A 19491-nucleotide genomic window follows, 5' to 3' on the forward strand; every position below is an offset into this window, starting at 1 on the left:
CAGAATGGCCCGGTGCCTCCCTATCTCGTGCCCTTCTGACCTAAGTTAAATGTTAACAGCTCTGCTGTTACCTTGGCGATCTGCATGTACAGTCTGCTGATGTTTAAATGAACTAATCATGTGAAACAACACCAATTCCTCCCCCAGCCCCAGACCCTTTTCTATAAAAACCCCTAGCTTTCAAGCCTCATTGTCGAATCCACTGTCTCCTGTGTGAGATATGTTTCGACCTGGAGCTCTGCCAATTAAACTACCTCGTGTATTTACATCAAGATGGTCTTTTCATGATTCTTTGGGTGCACACTGAATCGGGAATTGAGTGGGGGTTTCCCCACTAGGTTCTTTCACAGCAAGGACGGTCTCTCATGAGTTCTTGGGGGGGGGTCTCATCATCCCGAGACATGAATGAGGGTCTCCCCTCTTTGGGAGTCTTTCAAAACCAAACAAAGTTTTCGTATCCTTTCTAGGTATAATTTCAAGAGAAAAAGCACCTTGTTAATTGCTGAACTCAATAATCACAATCAGAGATTTTTCTAGAAGAAACAACAGTCAGCTTCCTTACCATAGAACTTGAGAAGCTGCTGGGCCCTTTAAAAGCAGCATGGCAGGTAATCAGCCCCTAGCAGGGCTTCACCAGCTGTGACTGACTCCTAACTATAGGTGCAGGGCTCCAAAAGACAATTAGGACTGCCCTTTAAACAAGCTAAACTAAATCAAGGGGTGGGCAGCAAGCACATAAAGTTTTAGCCATTTTTTCTTTTCAACACGAAACACAGAACAACAATCATTCAAACAACGAAACAAAAACAGGCATAAATTGACACACATGGACAGATTGGTGCACCAAGGACAGACAATAGACAGAGAGGGAAGAGAACTTGATGTCCTAAAGGGACCTAGAACCAGGACTAAGGATATCTCCAGTAGGAGCCAAAGAGGAAGCAGGATGTCTTCTGATTTCCTCCTGTCCCAAGGAGAGCTCTGAAATAGCTTATCTCTTCTGCTAACATGTCCTGGACAGGGGATACCTGCTTTTCTGAAACCTATTCTCTCTCTCTCATGTCATTTGAATATTTACCATTTCTACTTCTGGGCACCATGGACAGCATAAATCTACTTGTGCTACGAATTTTTCTAACATCTGTTCTCTGTTTTTAAACCCTGCTCTTCTCACCTGGCTGTGGAGAAATGGCTATATAGAATTCCCCTGTCCTGTTGCGCTGCTGTCACCCCTAGGTGAAGTTGGCTTCGGGTCAACACCTCTTCAGCCCAGCTGTATCCTCTTAATACACTTCCTGCAACAACAGCCTCCCCAAAATAAACTAAGTAGCGCTAGCACTAATGCTGTGTGTTACTTACTGTGCAGGATATCATTACTTCTTCCGTTTTCTGTGGAGCTCTACTCAAACCAGCGTTTATCAGTGCTTCCTCCCCCTTCCCCATTTTCAGGCCCATGCTGGGCACCACCTGTAGCCATCCAGTAGCCAGGGAGAACTGGGTTAACCTGAAAGGGGGGCTGGGAATGAAAAAGACTATGGGCTGCAAGAGAAGGATGAAGCCAAGATCAAGGCAAAGTTTAATTCTTCAGCTCCAGGTAAAAAGGGAAGACCACAAAACCCAACCTTTGTTTAGGCTGTATTATGTTTCAAAGCAAGCTCAGCAAGCTTATTTCTCTAAGTTCCTGTAGGAAATTGCAAGTGCAGCAAGGTGATAACTCCACTTGAGCCTGCTCAAGGTTGGGGGAAGGGCATGATGGTGCACCAGGGAGCATTTGAGATTTGAATCACTCCGATTATTTCCCTGTTTCAGAGTTTAATCATAAGCTGTTTCTGCACTGTGTGAAAGGAGCAAATTGCGCAATTCGTATGAAGCTAATATTATCCAAGCACAGTTTAAAAAATTACCTTATGTAAAAGAAAAAGGAAGAAATATGAGGAAGAAAAGTGTTCCTCTTTCAATCTTATTTATTCTTGTCTGAGGCAATAAACTGACTGTGGCTCATAGACACAAATTTGAGAGTCTGGCATAGTGGTTTTTCAAAAGGAAATTTGAGCTTGTGAGGTTAGCCACAGTTTACAGAGCGTTGAAAGTCTAGGTAGGCTTACTTAACTGTCAGCCCTCTCACATTTTTCTAAGGACATTTTCTGGAGCCTTCTTTGAATATTCATCAATGTCTGAAGAAATTGTTTATGCAAATCTCAAAATCCAGGACTCTGATAAAAAAGAAGAAACCCAGAAGTCTGACAAATGTGGGGGAAAAGGTAAGATTTTGAGCCATGGATGAGATGTAATGCTGTAGCAGTGTCCACAGATTCATGCAGTGTGAATTTTTTATTTTTATCTTTTTAAATTTTAATATGCCATATGAATTTTTATTCAGCCTTTCATTTAAACCCCAAATTACAAGGTGATTAAAAATATTTTTTTTTCTTTAAAGCATAAGGTATATCTTTAAGCCATTGCAATAAAACATTATATTTTACATTTTTTATATTAAATTAAATTCAGGTATGTGGAAAGAGATTGTATTTTCAAATGACAGTGCTTTATTGTGAAGGTTTTGTTTTGTTTTGGTGTGTGTGTGTGTGTGTGAGAAGCTATGGAATTAGGACTATATCTTATTCAGGAAAGTCATGGGCTTATATGTTCTTTTTGCTAGATTTTTGAAACCAAACTGCTTGAAGTGTAGGAGAAAGACAAAGAAGGGGAGAACATTTTTTATTTTTAAATCTGGCTTCTCTCCTCATTGTTCATGGAGCTTGCTCTGGTCCAGATCTTGAGGAGTGTCCATATTTTATCCTAGCATTCAGATCTCTACTCTTTGTCTTATATTTAGGTTAAATTTAATCTGTGTATGTGTGCGCATATATGCATGGACACGTATGAGTGTGTGTACGTGTGTGTATGTGTGTATGTGCCACAGTACTTGTGTGGCGGCCTGAGGACATTTTGAGGAGACAGTCCTCTCTTTGCACCATGTGAACCACCAGGAATTTCCCTTAGGTTGTAAGGCTTGCAAAGCAAGTACAGTTAGGCCCTGAGCTACTTCTGAGTCATGTTTCTACTTCATTGCTGTGCCTCTCTGTTGTTTTTATACTGCTGAGCAGTCCATTTTAAGATTGCTCTTTTTGCTAGATCTAAGGGAGTGCTTCTCTAATCTCAGATATCCAGTAAGATTGGAAGTTCAAGGCCTACTTGGGCTATGAGTGAGTTCAGAGTCAACCTGTGCAGTCAGTTAAGTGAGATCCTGTCTCAAAATAAGAAGTAAGAAGAGAGCTGAGGATACAGCTGAGTGCTAGAGCACTCATTTAGCATATTCGACGCTCTACTCTCAATACAACATAACACAACATGACATACTCAGCACAACACCCAAAACACATCAAAACCTACAGGAAATTCCTTCACACTGTGCATTCTCTGTGACACATCCCCCCCTGGTTTTCACTATCCCTGTGGCTGAGCTGGTTTTGTTCTGCTTGTCCTAGCTTGATTGTGGTCTTTGATGGAGCACTGGAGGGCTCTTCCTAGGTCTCCTGCTCTAGTGTCACTCTACATGCATTTCTAAGTTATCTCATGGCTTTCACTCTCAAGGTCCTATCATCTATCTATCTATCTATCTATCTATCTATCTATCTATCTATCTATCTATCTATCTATCTATCTATCCATATCATCTATCTATATATACCATCTATCATCTGTTTCTACCATCTATCCATCATCTATCTATTTATCTATCTATCTATCTATCTATCTATCTATCTATCTATCTATCTATCTATCTATCTATCTACCTATCATCTATGTATCATCTACCTATCTCTATCATCTCTATATATCTATTATCTATATATCTATCATTTCTCTATCAATCAGTCATTTTGCACTTTGTTTCCTGTCACTTTAAAATGCATCTAGATGACAACAAACACACACACACCTTACTACTCTGTTTTATTAGTAGCCACAATAGTGTGTAGTACCTAAATGACACATATCTGATAACTTTTAAATAACTGAATATATATATTATATAAAATGAGAAAATAATTATAACAAAAGATAGACTATGAGTTTGTATTTCAAACCTCAGATAATGACTGGAACATTTATAGTATTTTCACTAACAATAATTTTCCAAAATATTAAGAAATTAAATTTTATATTTATATGTCACTTTGTGAGACTTCACAACATTGTTATGCTATCATCTGTTGATATAAACCACATTTCAGGAGCAGAGTAAGACTATTAGGTTAGTCTTGAATTACTTTCTTGAAACAATCTTTTTATGTATTTGTACACGGGGATAATTTAAATCATGAAATTTCTTAACAATAATTCATAATGTAAATTTTTTTAAACAATTTAGGGAAATGATCTAGTTTGTGATTCATCATCTATAAAATAATAAAAGTATTCTATGAGAATGGTTTTCTTTTAAAAAAAAGTGGCAAATATTGGAAAAATTGTAATGAGAAATTCAGGTCCAGACTAGGGGTAGCACAGAGCTGAGGGGGGACAGTGGGATACAGACAGTGACAGCCTGCTTTGCTGAACTTCAGTCCCGTTGTTAGCTTTAGAGGGGAGCACCCAAACAAGTGGAATTGCTTCCTCTGTTAAACATAACCTCCACATTCCAAAAGATCCCTCAGAAAGCTTCCTTCAGTCTCCTGGAACACACTTTCCACAAACATATCCGAGGACACATTCTACCAGTACCCCCATTTTCCCTTCTCTCTATTTTATAAGGTTTTCTTTACTTTTTTGTGTGCCTTTTGTCAATCTAAGGGTTAATGTCTTTGCCTATGAGACTCATTTCTCATTCAGAAGAGCTTAGTGAATATTTCTTTTTTGTTTTTAAAGTTATTGCCTTGATCTTATTGGTAAGATATTTGAGACATTTCATAAACAAAAAAATTCTGTGGGGTAAGACATAGCATAGTCAAAAACTGAAGCTAATCCTGATGTCTTAGTTAGGATTTCCTATCCGATTACTCTTGAAAAAAGCCTGTGAATTTCTAGCAAAATACATAGATGAAATAATTGAGGGGAGGATGGATGGATGGATGGGTGGATCAAGTTAAGGTGTGAGCTGCTTCTAGAATGCTGTGCTTTTTTTTATTTTCACAGTATCCTCTGCTGCTTCCCATTCACAGCAAAAAACAGTCTTGATTCTGATTCTTCTATGCCTTCTGCTGCTCATTGGAATGGGGGTCTTAGGAGGCATCTGTATGTATCACCCATTCTTAAAATAATTTACATTTAATTAAAGTATAGCTACATCATCCCCACTTCCCAATAATCCCTCATTCTCCTGCCTTCTCCCTCTCAAATTATGTACTGTTACATAAGTATGTGAATAAATGTATAAATGCAACCTAGTGCGTCTGTTATGTGTTGCATATATTTACATATTATATATGTAGACATTTATATAGTTTTTTTCTAGCTGACTGGGAGATGCAGAATGCCAGGAGTTGTTGAACCAATGTTTATTCTTTGAATTAATACCTAATAATAATCAGCCCCAAAGGTGGCCTTATAATGTGGTCAATGTCAATAGACACATGCTTGATCTCGCCAATCACTCTTCTAAAGAAGCCTTTTCATACCACTTTAATACATTAATACTAAGAAAAAATTCGTCAAATTTCTGAAGGTGATAGGATAACTGAGAATTTATGTCTTAAAATCATCTACTCTTTTCTTTTTTTTCTTTTGTCTTTGAAAAAAAAAAAAACCCTGGAGTTTATACAACTTTGGCGACAGAAACGATCAAATCAAATCGATTGCAAAGTGTCAAGGAAGAACTTCAGGAAAACATTTCCCTACAGCTGATGCACAATCTCAACAACTCCAAGAAAATCATGAACCTTTCTGCCATGCTGCAAAGCATAGCCACCCAGCTGTGTCGAGAGCTGTATAGCAAAGAACCAGGTAGTCCTCAAACTCTATCTCTCAAAACTGTTTCCTGGGCAGCAAAACAAACAAACAAACAAACAAAAATCAAAAACAAAAAATGTAAACCTTAGAGTCCTTTAAGAACCACTTTCTTACAGAGTCAACATTAAATGTGAAATTAAATGAGTTTGGTAAATGAGTCCTTGATATTTCCCTAGTTAGAGAAAAACAAGGAAAGCAGTAAAGACTACAAGCTGCCAAATTACAAGGTTCTGACAGCTCCATAATGAAGCACCAGTTAGTAGACACAGTTTTCCTAATCTGCAGTTTATTACCATTGCCCTGAGCACAGATCTCAAGACATGATGACATGGGAGGGAAGCCTCTTTGTACTAGATGGCATATTTGCTGCGATTAATTTTTAGAGTCATTAGTGAGTTCCCCAGTGATGGGCAATATGTTTGAATTGGGCCTGGTCCTTGAAAGGTTTTTTGTTTGTCCAAGTTTTGTATCAGGTTTCTAGGGTGATAGATAGAGATGTGGAGGCTTTGTTTTCTTTCTTGACCTAAAGAGAGGGAACACAGTAAATCAGGTCAATGTTACTCAGACTGGAAAGGAATAATTGTCAAGCGTGTTGAAACCAACCTGTAAAACTCTATCCTTCTAGAGCACAAGTGTAAACCATGTCCAAAGGGTTCAGAATGGTACAAGGACAGCTGTTATTCTCAACTCAATGTGTATGCAACATGGCAAGAGAGTGTCACGGCCTGCTCTGCTCGGAATGCCAGCCTCCTGAAGGTTAAGAACAAGGATGTGCTGGTAAGGTTTCGTGTCTCTGTTCCCTCCAAAAAGGAATCAGCTTCACATCATGAAATAGGGAGTAAAGAGGGATACATTGGGAAGACATGCAGTGTCTTGACTCTTTTGACTCAGGATTGTTTTCCTGGCAAGCCCATTGGACTGGGCCTTGTACTTTTGTCTTAGGGAAATCACAGTCAAGCTAAAACACACAAAGTTTTAGCTTAAGTAGAATTTTAGAACCTTCAAGATAGATGAATAGATCAGGGACTCCCAGAATGCTCAGGTCTGTGTATTTCCAACTTGGATGTGTAGAAGAAGGTTTCTGTGTATGTCTTCTGAATAGTTTTCCAAAGACAGAGTGTGTGTTGATCATGGTGCAGGCTCACCACTTCCATAAAAAAGACATGGTGTGTATTCTCTATTGTCATAATATTAGATCTTTTGTTATATCTTTTGTTGAGTAGGCAAAAAAAAAAAAATGCCAGCTTATCCCAGATAGGTTGATATACATGTAGATAAGTAGACTGTGTTGATAGAGAAGAAACAAATGCTAAACATATATATTTCACAGAGTTATTAGGATCAATGAAAAGTGAATTCTCCTGCTTATTTATTTGTTTATGTTTAAGTGAGTGGTTCTCAACCTTCTTAATGTTGTGACCCTTTAATACAGTTCCTCAAGTTGTGGTGACCCTCAACCATAAAATTATTTTTGTTGCTACTTTATAACTGTAATTTTGCTATTGTTATGAATTATAAATATCTAATATTTCTGATGGTCTCAGGCAAGGCCTGTGAAAAGTTCACTCAACCCCCAGTGGGGTAGTGACCCACAGGATGAGAACCACTGGTCTAAATAATGTCTTTGTATTTCACTTATTAGTCAGTAGTTCTGATCTTTGGCGTAGTAATTCTTTATTATTTTCTTTTGAGATGAGTCTTAATCAGTATCCCCAGCTAACCTCCAGTTCACAGCAATCCTCCTGCCTCAGCCTTCCAAGGGCTAGAATTATCAGTGTGATCTGCTGATCCTAGATTGTAGCTATTTTTTGTGGAGTAAAAATATCACCTTAATGGCTTATCTTCTCTACCATAAGAAAGGTCATCTTTTATAGGAGAAAGGAATTCTCCATTAAAATGGATTATTCTGTCTCACTGACTTTTCTCAAGTGATTACTCATAATTATTTACTTTTAAAAAATAACTGGCTTAACCTCTCCTACCCCTATGTTACTTTGGCCAAAAATGCTGGGTGGTCTCTGGGCTCTGTAGTCACTGTTTTTCTCTGACTCTATCGTACCGTGTTCCTCTTTTTCTGTTAAGTCTGTTTGCAACCACTAACCGCTTCCTTTGCCCCAGAGTGAATATTCATTTGCCAAATATTTAAACCAGAAAATTAAGTTTTCACTGACTCTATACTAATGTTATTCAATGAATTCTCTTCATCATCAGCGGTGAAGGCTGAAGAGATCTCAGAGACTTCAACCCATTGTTGCAAGAGCTGTAGTTTTTGCAAGGCTGATCAGAACATAATGAAATAAAGGACTGTTTGAAATGACCAGGGTCAGCCATGGTTCTGACCAACTCAGGTGGTGGTTTTTATTGCTTGAACAGTTGCAGGATATCCTGCTGTAACACAGCTCTTTGACTGCATTAGCCTCCGGGCACTGTAGCTTCTGTATCATTTTTCCTGCCTCTACACAGCAGGCCCTTCTTTCTTTCTGCTAGGCAGGGAAATATGCTGTGAAACACTGTGAAACATCTTTTTATTATTAACTTGTTCTCTCATATGTTACATCCCCACCCTAATTTTCCCTCCTCTCCACTCAGCCCATCCCTCTAACCCTCCTCTGTTACCCTTCACAAAAAAGCATGGCTCCCAGGGATATAAACCAAACACGCAATATGAAGTTGCCATAAAACTAGACCCTCTCCTCATATTAAGGCTGGATGAGGCAACCAGTAGGTGGAAAAGTAGGAATAGGAGGAAAAGAGTCCCCAGAGCAGGCAACAGAGTCAGAGACAGCCCCGCTTCTTATTAGGAATCCTACAAAACTACACAATTATAACATAGGCAGAGGATCCAGGTTAAACCCACACAGGCTCTTTGATTGTTGATCCAGTCTCAGTGAGCCTCTGTGAGTCCAGGTTTGTTGATTCTGTGGGTTTCCTTGTGGTGTCCTTGATGCCTCTGGCTCTTACAATCCGTTCTCCCTTCTTACTCAGGATTCCCTGAGTTACACGTAGTGTTTGACTGTAGCTCTCTGCATCTCCTTTCTTCAGTTACTTGGATAGAGCCTCTCTAACGGTGATTATACCAGAAGCCAGGCTCCTATCTATGAGTATAGGAGAGCATCATTAGGGATAGTTTTACTTTTTTTTCTTCTGTGCATGTTTGGTTCTATCCTAAGTCTCTGAGCCATCTGTCCTCTGGTTTATGGTCCTACAGACTGTGACAGGGGTAGGCTTCCTGTCCGGGCATGGGTCTCAAGCTGGACCAGTCATTGGATGGGCACTCCCATAATTTCTGGGCTACCTTTACCCCAACACATCATGCTGGCAGGATAAATTGTAGGTCAAAGGTTTTGTGGCTGAGTTGGTGTCCCAATCCATCCACTAGAAGTCAAGCCTGGTTAAAGGAGATTGCCATTTCAGGCTTTGTATCTCTGATTCATAAAAGTCTTAGCTGGAGTCATCCTAATAGATTCCTGGGAGTTTCCACTACACTAGGTTTCTACCTTGCCCCCAAATTGCCTCCCTACCCCCAAGCTACACTTGTCTCTTCTAATACCCTTTCTTTTCATCCTCTACGGACCTGATCCCTCCTGTGAGCATCCACATCTACCCCCAGGACACACAAATATCTATTCTATTTCCACTTCTTAGGGAGATTCATGCATCCCCCTTAATCCTTCCTTGCTATATAGCCTGCTTGGGTCTGTGGATTGCAGAATAATTACCCTTTACTTTTTAGTTAATATCCACTTAGAAGTTAGTACATACCATATTTGTCTTTCTAGTTCTGAGTTACCTCACTCAGGATGATTTTTTTCCTAGTTCCATCCATTTGCCTGCAAATTCCATGTTATTTTTTTTAACAGCTGAGTAATACTCCATTGTGTAAATGTACCACATTTTCTTTACCCATTGTTTGGTTGAGTCACATCTAGGTCATTTCTAGTTTCTGGCTATTATGAATAAAGCTGCTATGGACATAGTCGAGCACGTATATTTGTGGTATGGTGGAACATCCTGAGAGTATTTGTCTAACAGTGGTATAGCTGGGTCTTGGCAAATCTATTCCCAGTTTTCTGAGAAACTACCACATTGATTCCCAAAGTAGCTGTACCAGTTTATGTTCCCATCAGCAATGGAGTAGTTTGATTCTGTTTCACATCTTACCAGCATGAGCCGTCACGCATGCTTACGTTTTTTTGACCTTAGTCATTCTGACAGGTGTAAGATGGAATCTCAGAGTTATTTTGATTTGCATTTCTCTGGTGGCTAAGGATGTTGAACATCTCTTCAAGTGTTTCTCAGCCATTGGGATTCATCTGTTGAGAATTCTCTATTTAGATCTGTACCCCATTTTTAATTGGATTATTTGGTTAGTTGACATCTAGTTTCTTGAGTTCTTTATATATTTTGGGACTAAGTCCTAAGTCAGAAGCAGAGTTTCTGAAAATCATTTCCCATTCTGTAGACTGCCATTTTGTCCTATTGATGGTGATCTTTGTCTTACAGAAGTTTTCAATTTCACAAGGCCTCTTTTATTAATTGTTGATCTTAGTGCCTGAGCCATTGGTGGTCTATTCACGAAGTTGTCTCCTGGAACACTGATATCTTAAGAAACACTATTGATCTGTCTGTCTGTCTATCTGTCTGTCTGTCTATCTATCTATCTATCTATCTATCTATCTATCTATCTATCTATCTATCATCTATTATCTATCAATCAACCATGATATATATCATATCTATTATCTATTTATCTATCCATTTTAATTTGAGTATACACACACACACACACACACACACACACACATATATATATGTGTATATATATATATATCTCATTCTGAGTGCAGCTTCCCCTCCCTTCCCTCTCCCCAGTCTCTCCCTCCACATCTCCCCTTTCCCCCAGAGCCACCTCATCTCCACCTCCCCTCAGAAAAGACGAGGACTCTCAGAATCACTAACTAAATACATAATAAGAAGCTATAATCTATAAAACTAGGCACATATTCTCACATCAAGACTGGACAGGGCAACCTTTTTAAATGACATTGAAAAGTGGTAATGCTACTCCAAAGCTCTCATATAGTGCACAGATATAAGACACAACTTGTTAAAAAGGCCATTTCTGTTTCTGTAGGAATTTATAAAGTACAAGAAGCTACGCTATTTTTGGCTTGCATTGTTGCCCAGAAAAGATCGCACACAATATCCACTAAGTGAGAAGATGTTCCTCTCTGAAGAGTAAGTGGTCTGGTTGAATTTTTATGGTTAGTCTTGAATGGAGACAATTTCTTCAGGAGCTTAGTACATTGCCATTAACAGCATGTTCAGTGGACACCACTTTTTTAAAGGCAACTGCCCCATCTTCTGGGACATCTACATTTGATTATGTAGAGAGTTGCCACACATTCCTTGCCATTATGTTGGCAAATCTCCAACAACCTACAGTAATCAAATTACAGGAACTGTTTTTTTTTTTTTTAAATTACTGCTTATGGTTAAGAAGAGTGAAGCCAAAACCATTCACTAGACACCTTTAAGTACTTAATATTGTACTATATTCTGGAATTCAAATGTGAATGAAAGATTGACAACTTTAAATTAGTCAACTTTGAGCTATATGTATAAGTTTGTGTTGAGAGTGCATGCATGTATGTTTGTGTGTGTGTGTAGTGCATGTATGAATGGTGCACTTATATGTGATGTGCATGTGGTGTGTGGGTATGTATAAATATATGTGTATGTTATGATCTATCTATCTATCTATCTATCTATCTATCTATCTATCTATCTATCATCTAGTGCTTCTGGTGGAAGTCAGAGGACAAATTCTGGTGTTATTTTTTAGATGTTCTCTACTCTCTCTTTCTTGACGCAGAATCCCTCACTGGCCTGGAACTCTCCAACAGTCTAGGTTTCAGGGAGCCCCAGTGATCTGTGTGGCTGTGTCTCCCTAACACTAGGATTATCAGTGTGTGTTACCAGGCTCAGATTTTATTCATGGGTTCTTGGGATTGAATTCAAGTCCTTGTGCTTGCTAGGGAAGGACTTGGCTGATTGAACCATCTCCACAGCCCTGAAGTGGAGACTGTTGAGTCCAGTGATTGAAGACTCAATGGACAGACATTACAGCATCAAGAATTATATGAACTTAGTACACATAGGTTTCATACATGGCTATATGTGATTTTATAAGTATATTTAGGAAAGTATTTATAAATATACTGCTACAACTGGAATTGCACATTGTATTTGTTCAGCTTTTTCTTTAACATTTCTTTATTTACTTATTTTATGTATGTGAGTACACTGTAGCTGTATAGATGGTTGTGAGCCATCATGTGGTTGTTGGGAATTGAATTTTTAGGATCTCTGCTCCCTTCAGTCAACTCCACTTGCTCAGTCCCTGCTAACTCCAGCCTAAAGATTTATTTATTAGTATACATAAGTACACTGTAGCTGACTTCAGACACACCAGAAGAGGGCGTCAGATCTCATTACGGGTGGTTGTGAGCCACCATGTGGTTGCTGGGATTTGAACTCAGGACCTCTGGAAGAGCAGTCAGTGCCCTTACCCACTGAGTCATCTTGCCAGCCCTGTTCAGCTTTTTAAATGAGAATAAATGACGGTTTTATTTGCAAATAAAATCCCACTTATATTTATTTTCTTTGAAATTTGGGAAACCCAATATGAGACTGGAAAAAGAAAATCTCAGTCTGCCAGATATTGATTCAGGCCCCACTTTTGTCATGAGGTGCAGAAGAGTCAGTGCTCACAGAAGCTGTAACAGAGTGTCTGAGACCTTGCACAGGAGTTGTAGGTAGTTATGGGCTGTGAGCTAGGGACTAAACTTGACTTCTGTGCAAGAGCAGTGTGCACTTTAACCACTGAGTCATCTCTCTAGATCTTGTATTGGCTAGGCAAGAACACTACTATCGTGTTGCATCTCAAGCTTGTTCGTTCTGTTAGATCAGGATGCATCAAATAGGAAGTCAGGCAAGGCCACCCTGCTGAAAGTCTACCATGCGGAGGCTAAGCACAGTGACTTCTGCACGCTCACCACTGTAGGTCATGCCACAAACACTAGCTTCTGTTTCATGTTGTTCTTCCACTCAGCTAGAAATAAGTGTAGGAGTGTGGGTCAGAAAGGCAATGCAATGACAGGAATGGGGATAATTCCACATCGAGGAGAGATGGACGGAAGTCTCAAAGGTCCCATTTGCAGGGAAGCAGTACAGCCAGCATCAAAATGTGAATTAGGAGGGAGGACTAGGGGAGTCTTAATCTTTATAAAGAAGAATAAACATACGCTAGAAATCACGACACAAGAGAAGATAAGGCATTAAGAGCAGTAGATGTTTGACATTGTCAAACAATCCTTAAATAATAAGTGTAAGATCATCATTCATGTGGCACATGGGTATGTGTTGGGGGGGGGAGTTGCATGTGTGTGTGTTTATGTGTATGTGTGGGGTGGTTTGTTTTGTGCATGTGTGTGTGTGGGGGGGTGTATTTGTGATGCATGTGGTATGTAGTGTTATGTGTGTGTATGTGATTGATATGTGTGGTATGTGGTATTTTGTGTGTGTGATATGCCTGTGATGTGTGGGGTTTTTTGTATATATGGTGTGATGTGTGTTTTTTTTTTTTTGTGTGTATGTGTATATGGTATGTTGTATAGTGCTTTGTGTGTATATAATTTTGTTGTTATTTTTAGTGTTATTTGGTTTTTTTTCTAAAAGTGATGTTTACTTTGACATAATGGAAAAATCTCATTTTTTTCAACATTTACTTTACTTCTAATTATGTATCTGTGTGTATGTTTCTTTATATGAGTATTCACACATGATTTTAGGTATTTATGGAGGCCTGAAGCATTGTATAGCCCAGAGCTGGATTTATAAGTGATTGTGAGCCACCTAATGTAAACGAGGAGCTAAACTCAGATCCTCTGGAATTTCCATCTTAACCACAGAGCCATTTCTCCAGTTCCCTGGAAATCTCATTTTTGAAAATTTAGCTTGGTACACTCTTGCACAGTCTTAGGGGTGGACCTGACTAGGATTGCAAGAGAAGGAAGAAAAGATAATAAGCACATGTAAATAGATAGAAAGTCTAGGCTGTCAGATGGAAAAGCTGAGGCCCCTCAGAAATTCACTCTGTTTATTATATACTGTTGGATGAGGCGGTGGGGTGTTTCAGGTAGATAAACAAGGAGCCAGGGATTATTGTATGCAGCTAAACAAGGAGACAGTTTCAGTAGGAGCAGCCTCTGAAGGGGAGTGATCTTCAGGCCACAAATATCCAGGGGGAGGATGTTATGGTAAAAATTTTCTGCACATGTCATCAACATCAGCACACAGACCAGAGGGAGGCTTTGTCTGAGGGTCTGAGGCAGTGGTCTATGGCCAGCTCATGGCAACAACATACCCACTCAAACCTTCCCACACTCCAGGCTTCTGCTCCTCACAATAACTGATAAACTTATTTGATGACTTTTATCAGTCCAAGAGTCAATGTCATGTTTATCAGAACCACAATGTGTTCAACTTATAGATATGCACTTATCATCACTTACCCCATATTACAGGCTACTAGTTAGTAGGGCTGCCTGAGATATTGCTAGCAGGAACTATCACATGAGAGACAGTGCAGACTTGAGGTTTTCTTTCTTTTTTTTCTCTCTTTTTTTTTTTTTTTTGTTTTTTACACACACACATGCACACACATGACTTTAGGTTAGAGAGAAACATTTAAAATGTAAATAAAATAAAAACAAAAAAGATAAACACATAGAAAAAGAAAAGCTAAGATATGACTTTTATGAGGAAAGAAACTTTTAAAGATGCCATTAAGTTCATTTCTGTTGACCATCTACTGATGGGCATGCAGCCTACCCTTAAAAGAATAGATTGCCCAGTGAGACTCCCTTAGGAAAAAACTATAATTTTCATTTGCAAGTGATCATCAATTGGAGATAGCTTCTGAGTCAGGGATGGTAGCATGTGTTTTCTTTTTAGTTCACTCACTGGTAAGTGGATATTAGCCCAGAAACTTAGAATACCCAAGATACAATTTGCAAAACACATGAAACTCAAGAAGGAAGACCAAAGTGTGGATACTTCATTCCTTCTTACAATGGGGAACAAAATATCCATGGAAGGAGTTACAGAGACAAAGTTCAGAGCTGAGACAGAAGGAAGGGCCATCCAGAGACTTGAAGTTTTCTAAATTGGGTTTATTCTAGCTTTGCTCCTTAGAGAAGGCCCTTGACAATGATAGTGCAAAGTTAAGGTAGAGCCTTATGACCTGACATTATTCTAATTCATATCAGCCATGGGAAGAGAGGCTAAGTCTGGAATCAAATGACAGAAAATATTCCAGAGGTGGGAAATCAAAAAAAAAAAAATAGTTTTCCCCATCACATGTATGTACCCATCATCAACTGAAATTTAACTTAGACAGTAGATCACACAACCAATAATGTTATTTTGAAAATTCTCTTCTGTGGGTATAAAATACAACTTGCCAAGTATACTTATTTTTTTCTCTTATAGGTCTGAAAGAAGCACAAATGACATAGATAAGAAGTACTGCGGATATATAGACAGGGTCAATGTTCTTTATACATACTGCACTGATCAGTATTATATCATGTGTGAAGAGACAGCCAGCAAGGTGCAGGTGGAAAGTGTGCTGAATGGCCTCCCAGAGGATAGCACATAGCTACTCTGAGTTGCTTGTCCCTAGCTGCTCTCCTGCTGTGATGGTTTGAATGAGAATGGCCCCCAGGGGCTCATTTGAATACTTGGTCCTCTGCTGGTGGAACTGTTTCAGAAGCATGGGAAGGTGTGACCTTGTTAGAGGAGGTTGTGTCATTGAGAGTGGGCTTTGCAGTTTCAAAAGCCTATGCCATTCCCAGTTAGTTCTTTCTCTGTCTTGTGCTTGTGGATTGAGCTGTGAGCTCACAGCTACTGCGTAAGACCTTGTCTGCCTGCATGCTGCCATCCTCCTCACCACAATGGTCATGGACTCTAACCCTCCCAAACCAGGAGCCAAATTAAATTCTTCCTTTTATAAGTAACCTTGGTCAAGGTGTTTTTGTCACAGCAATGGAAAGGTTGCTAAGACATCTGTCACTCAGAAGAACTGTAGGCAGTGTGCGTCTCCTCTCACACAAACACAGTATCAGCAGTACGACTGCAGTCCTGCCTCTCTGTAGTGTTTATGTCTAGATTTCTTTGTCTCATTTGCTGACTGCCACGATACTAAGTCATAGCTTTTCCCCATGTATTTTCAGCATACAGTGCACTGACTTCTCTCTTTTTTTCCCCAAAGATAAACCAGGCAAATTTCAACCTCAAAGAAAATAAAGTTTGGAAAAATATAGAAAGCATAGTACGATATGAACAATTTGTATTAAAGATGTATAGATACTTAAAAAAATTTGTGAGGGAAAATAAACTTTGCCATTGACATAGCGAAGCATTTGATGAGTACTTTATACCCTGTCATAATAAAGCTTAAGAAACTAGGAGTAGATTTCCCAAATCCAATCAAGCTTTGACATGAAATAAACAGCAAGCAAATGAACAAAACTCTGAAGTTTGAATTAACATCATAGTTCTAGCAAGAGAAAACATATTCCTAGTTTTAGAATAAATAAGAATGCACATCATTAAATCACTTCATTCGTCATTATTAATACGAAGAGCATTATTAACACCAATGGATGTTAAAAAATGAAGCTGGGCAAAGATCAGAATTAGGCCAAAGCTGGGAAGACAATAGATGGGAGTATCTATTGCTAACCCACCCTGGTCAGTGGGGCCAAGTGGACTGACGAAAATACCAGAGATCCGTGTGGGGACACCAGGGGATGCCACACATTTGGGTTCAGGAGTAGAGTGAACAAAGCACTCCTCATTTGTATTATTAAAGCAATCAAGACATGAGGTGGCTTTTCGTCTCCAATTTGTGAGGGGGACCTGAAGGTTAGAGGTCAGTCTTCTTGGAAGTCCTGGTGTTGAGTAGGTTTACAGTGAGTTTAAGCAAATACAACCACAGCGAAAGAATATACTTGGTGTTATGTCTTATCATCTTTGGTCATGTGAAAAGAGACAAGAATATTCTTCCTAGGCCTTTGCCTTTCCCACAGAAGTGATTTGGACATGCCACCCACGGTGTTGCCTTCATGTCCTTCCTTCCAAGTGCATCCACTTACCAGTTCCTGCAATTCGGTCCAGACTGCAAACATATGGAAAAAACATTGTGTACTCTGTACCATCCACAGGTCATGGTAAGTTCATAGCTTTCTTACACAGGCTCCCTCCATCTTCCATCTTTTCTTAATGACCTTCAACATCATGATTCACAGAATTTTCTGAGTTTCCAAAGAATTCAGAAGAGAATTACTCCCTTATACTTGTAGCTAAGATGCTTTTTGCTGAAATCTATGAGACTATGGACACTTGGTCCCAGGTGAAAATAATGTATAAACATTTGTCACTGTGTATAGTGTTCTCTTAATGCAGTGAAACTGAATCTTAACACTTTCAAATCTAGACTTTTGAATCCGGAAGTTTTGGATTCTATTCTTAAATTTGTTCCCTAAACCAATTGCTAGTGCTAGCTGCTGCACAATTATGACAGGAATAAATAGTTTGGTAGAAGATCTGTAGTGAAAGAGACTCTGTACACCCAGAATACTGACCAAGAAAAGCTTCCAGAGGCTGAGAGGAACCAGTTTTCTCCCTGGAAGCATACTGTCCTCTAGTGGTGGCACAGAAGAACTTTCCCCTGGCGTCTTACTAAAGGGAGCCTTTAGTTGAAATAAAACCATCACAGGTCTAACTCTGCTGGAAATAGACCTGGTTTCCACCGGCAGCGCCCCTGCACCGCGTCCATCCAATCCTATTTACTGTGAAAAGCATTGAAAGATACTCAACCAAGCGGAGTAGTGCACAACTGTAATCTTAGAACTCAGGAGGAGGCTGAGTGCAGGGGTGGGAGACAGCTGGGTTCTGGGCCAGCCTCAGCTACACAATGATTTACTATTACACCCCAGTTGGTTTTACAGACATCTACACAGTCTTTCCTGTTGAATTTAGTAACTCTGGAGAGATTTACAACCCACACACTTTTGGGAAGCCATAATTAACTAGCTGTATGGATAACTTACTTCTTTAAATGAAACTACCTTTGGCTATGCAAAGAGAAAAAAATATATTTTTTTAAATTTTTTTATTAGGTATTTTCCTCATTTACATTTCCAATGCTATCCCAAAAGTCCCCCATACCCTCCCCCCCCCCCCCNCCCCACTCCCACTTTTTGGCCCTGGCGTTCCCCTGTACTGGGGCATATAAAGTTTGCAAGTCCAATGGGCCTCTCTTTCCAGTGATGGCCAACTAGGCCATCTTTTGATGCATATGCAGCTAGAGTCAAGAGCTCCGGGGTACTGGTTAGTTCATAATGTTGTTCCACCTATAGGGTTGCAGATCCCTTTAGCTCCTTGGGTATTTTCTCTAGCTCCTCCATTGGGGGCCCTGTGATCCATCCAATAGCTGACTGTGAGCATCCACTTATGTGTTTGCTAGGCCCCGGCATAGTCTCACTAGAGACAGCTATATCAGGGTCCTATCAGCACAATCTTGCTAATGTATGCAATGGTGTCAGCATTTAGAGGCTGATTATAGGATGGATCCGTGGATATGGCAGTCTCTAGATGGTCCATCCTTTTGTCTCAGCTTAAGCACAGCAGCATCACTTTCCCAGGGCATAGTGTTTGGTCACCGTGTTTATCACAGCAACAGAGAATAAACTAGGACAGCCTGTGGTCCCAGAATTATGGAAGTGTAGGCATGAAGTTCAGAGTTCAAGGTGATCTCCAGCCCAGTGACTTCAAGACCAGCCTGAGATCAGCCTGTGTCAAAAAACAAAAACAAAAACAAGCAAACAAAAAAACCCAACAACAACAAAAAACCCCAAAAGCAAACTAAAAAGAAAAGTGTAGAACCCAGTATTTAAATGACCTTCCACTCAAATAAAAGTCTCAATATGCTTTGTGGTCTTGGAACATCATAAATCGTAGAAAAATCGAAGTTTCAAATGAATACAATCCAATGGACACCATGTCCATTTAAAGGCTATGGACATTTCTGAGGCAGGATCAGGATTTAATTAGAGAAAATCCCAAAGACTCTCAGAATATTAAATATGGAGATAGAGAATTACAAAGTGAAATACCAAAACTCCCTTCATTTTTCTTTCTTTAAATTTTGTGTATGAGTTCATGAGGAGACCAGAAGAAGGCATCCGAGTTCCATGCACTTTCAGCACACCTGTGCAGAAGACCTACCTTGATAATTGGGTTCTGGAATCTCTCTGTGGTCCTCGATATTCTACAGGAAGCTCTCTTAATCTTTAGTCATTTTTCCATCCCTGTCTTTGATCTCATTGATGAAGCTTTAATGGCAGAACCTTATGTATGAGGATTTAATAAACCAATAGAAATATTTAATTTACTAAATTAAAATCCTGATGT

At 39.4% G+C, this 19491-nt stretch overlaps 1 protein-coding gene across 1 annotated transcript; it reads left to right on the plus strand.

The window, feature by feature from the left end:
* The first annotated feature begins 1993 nt into the window (after positions 1 to 1993).
* Clec12a (C-type lectin domain family 12 member A) lies at positions 1994 to 16031 on the plus strand. Its single transcript, XM_021165582.1, has 6 exons — positions 1994 to 2261; positions 5137 to 5235; positions 5755 to 5943; positions 6575 to 6726; positions 11084 to 11187; positions 15505 to 16031. Exons 1-6 carry the CDS (start codon positions 2171 to 2173, stop codon positions 15671 to 15673), a joined length of 804 nt encoding a protein of 267 aa, XP_021021241.1. The 5' UTR covers positions 1994 to 2170; the 3' UTR covers positions 15674 to 16031.
* The last annotated feature ends 3460 nt before the right edge of the window (positions 16032 to 19491 follow it).

This window comes from Mus caroli, chromosome 6 (genome assembly GCF_900094665.2).
Source record: "Mus caroli chromosome 6, CAROLI_EIJ_v1.1, whole genome shotgun sequence".
Classification (NCBI taxonomy): Eukaryota; Metazoa; Chordata; class Mammalia; order Rodentia; family Muridae; genus Mus; species Mus caroli.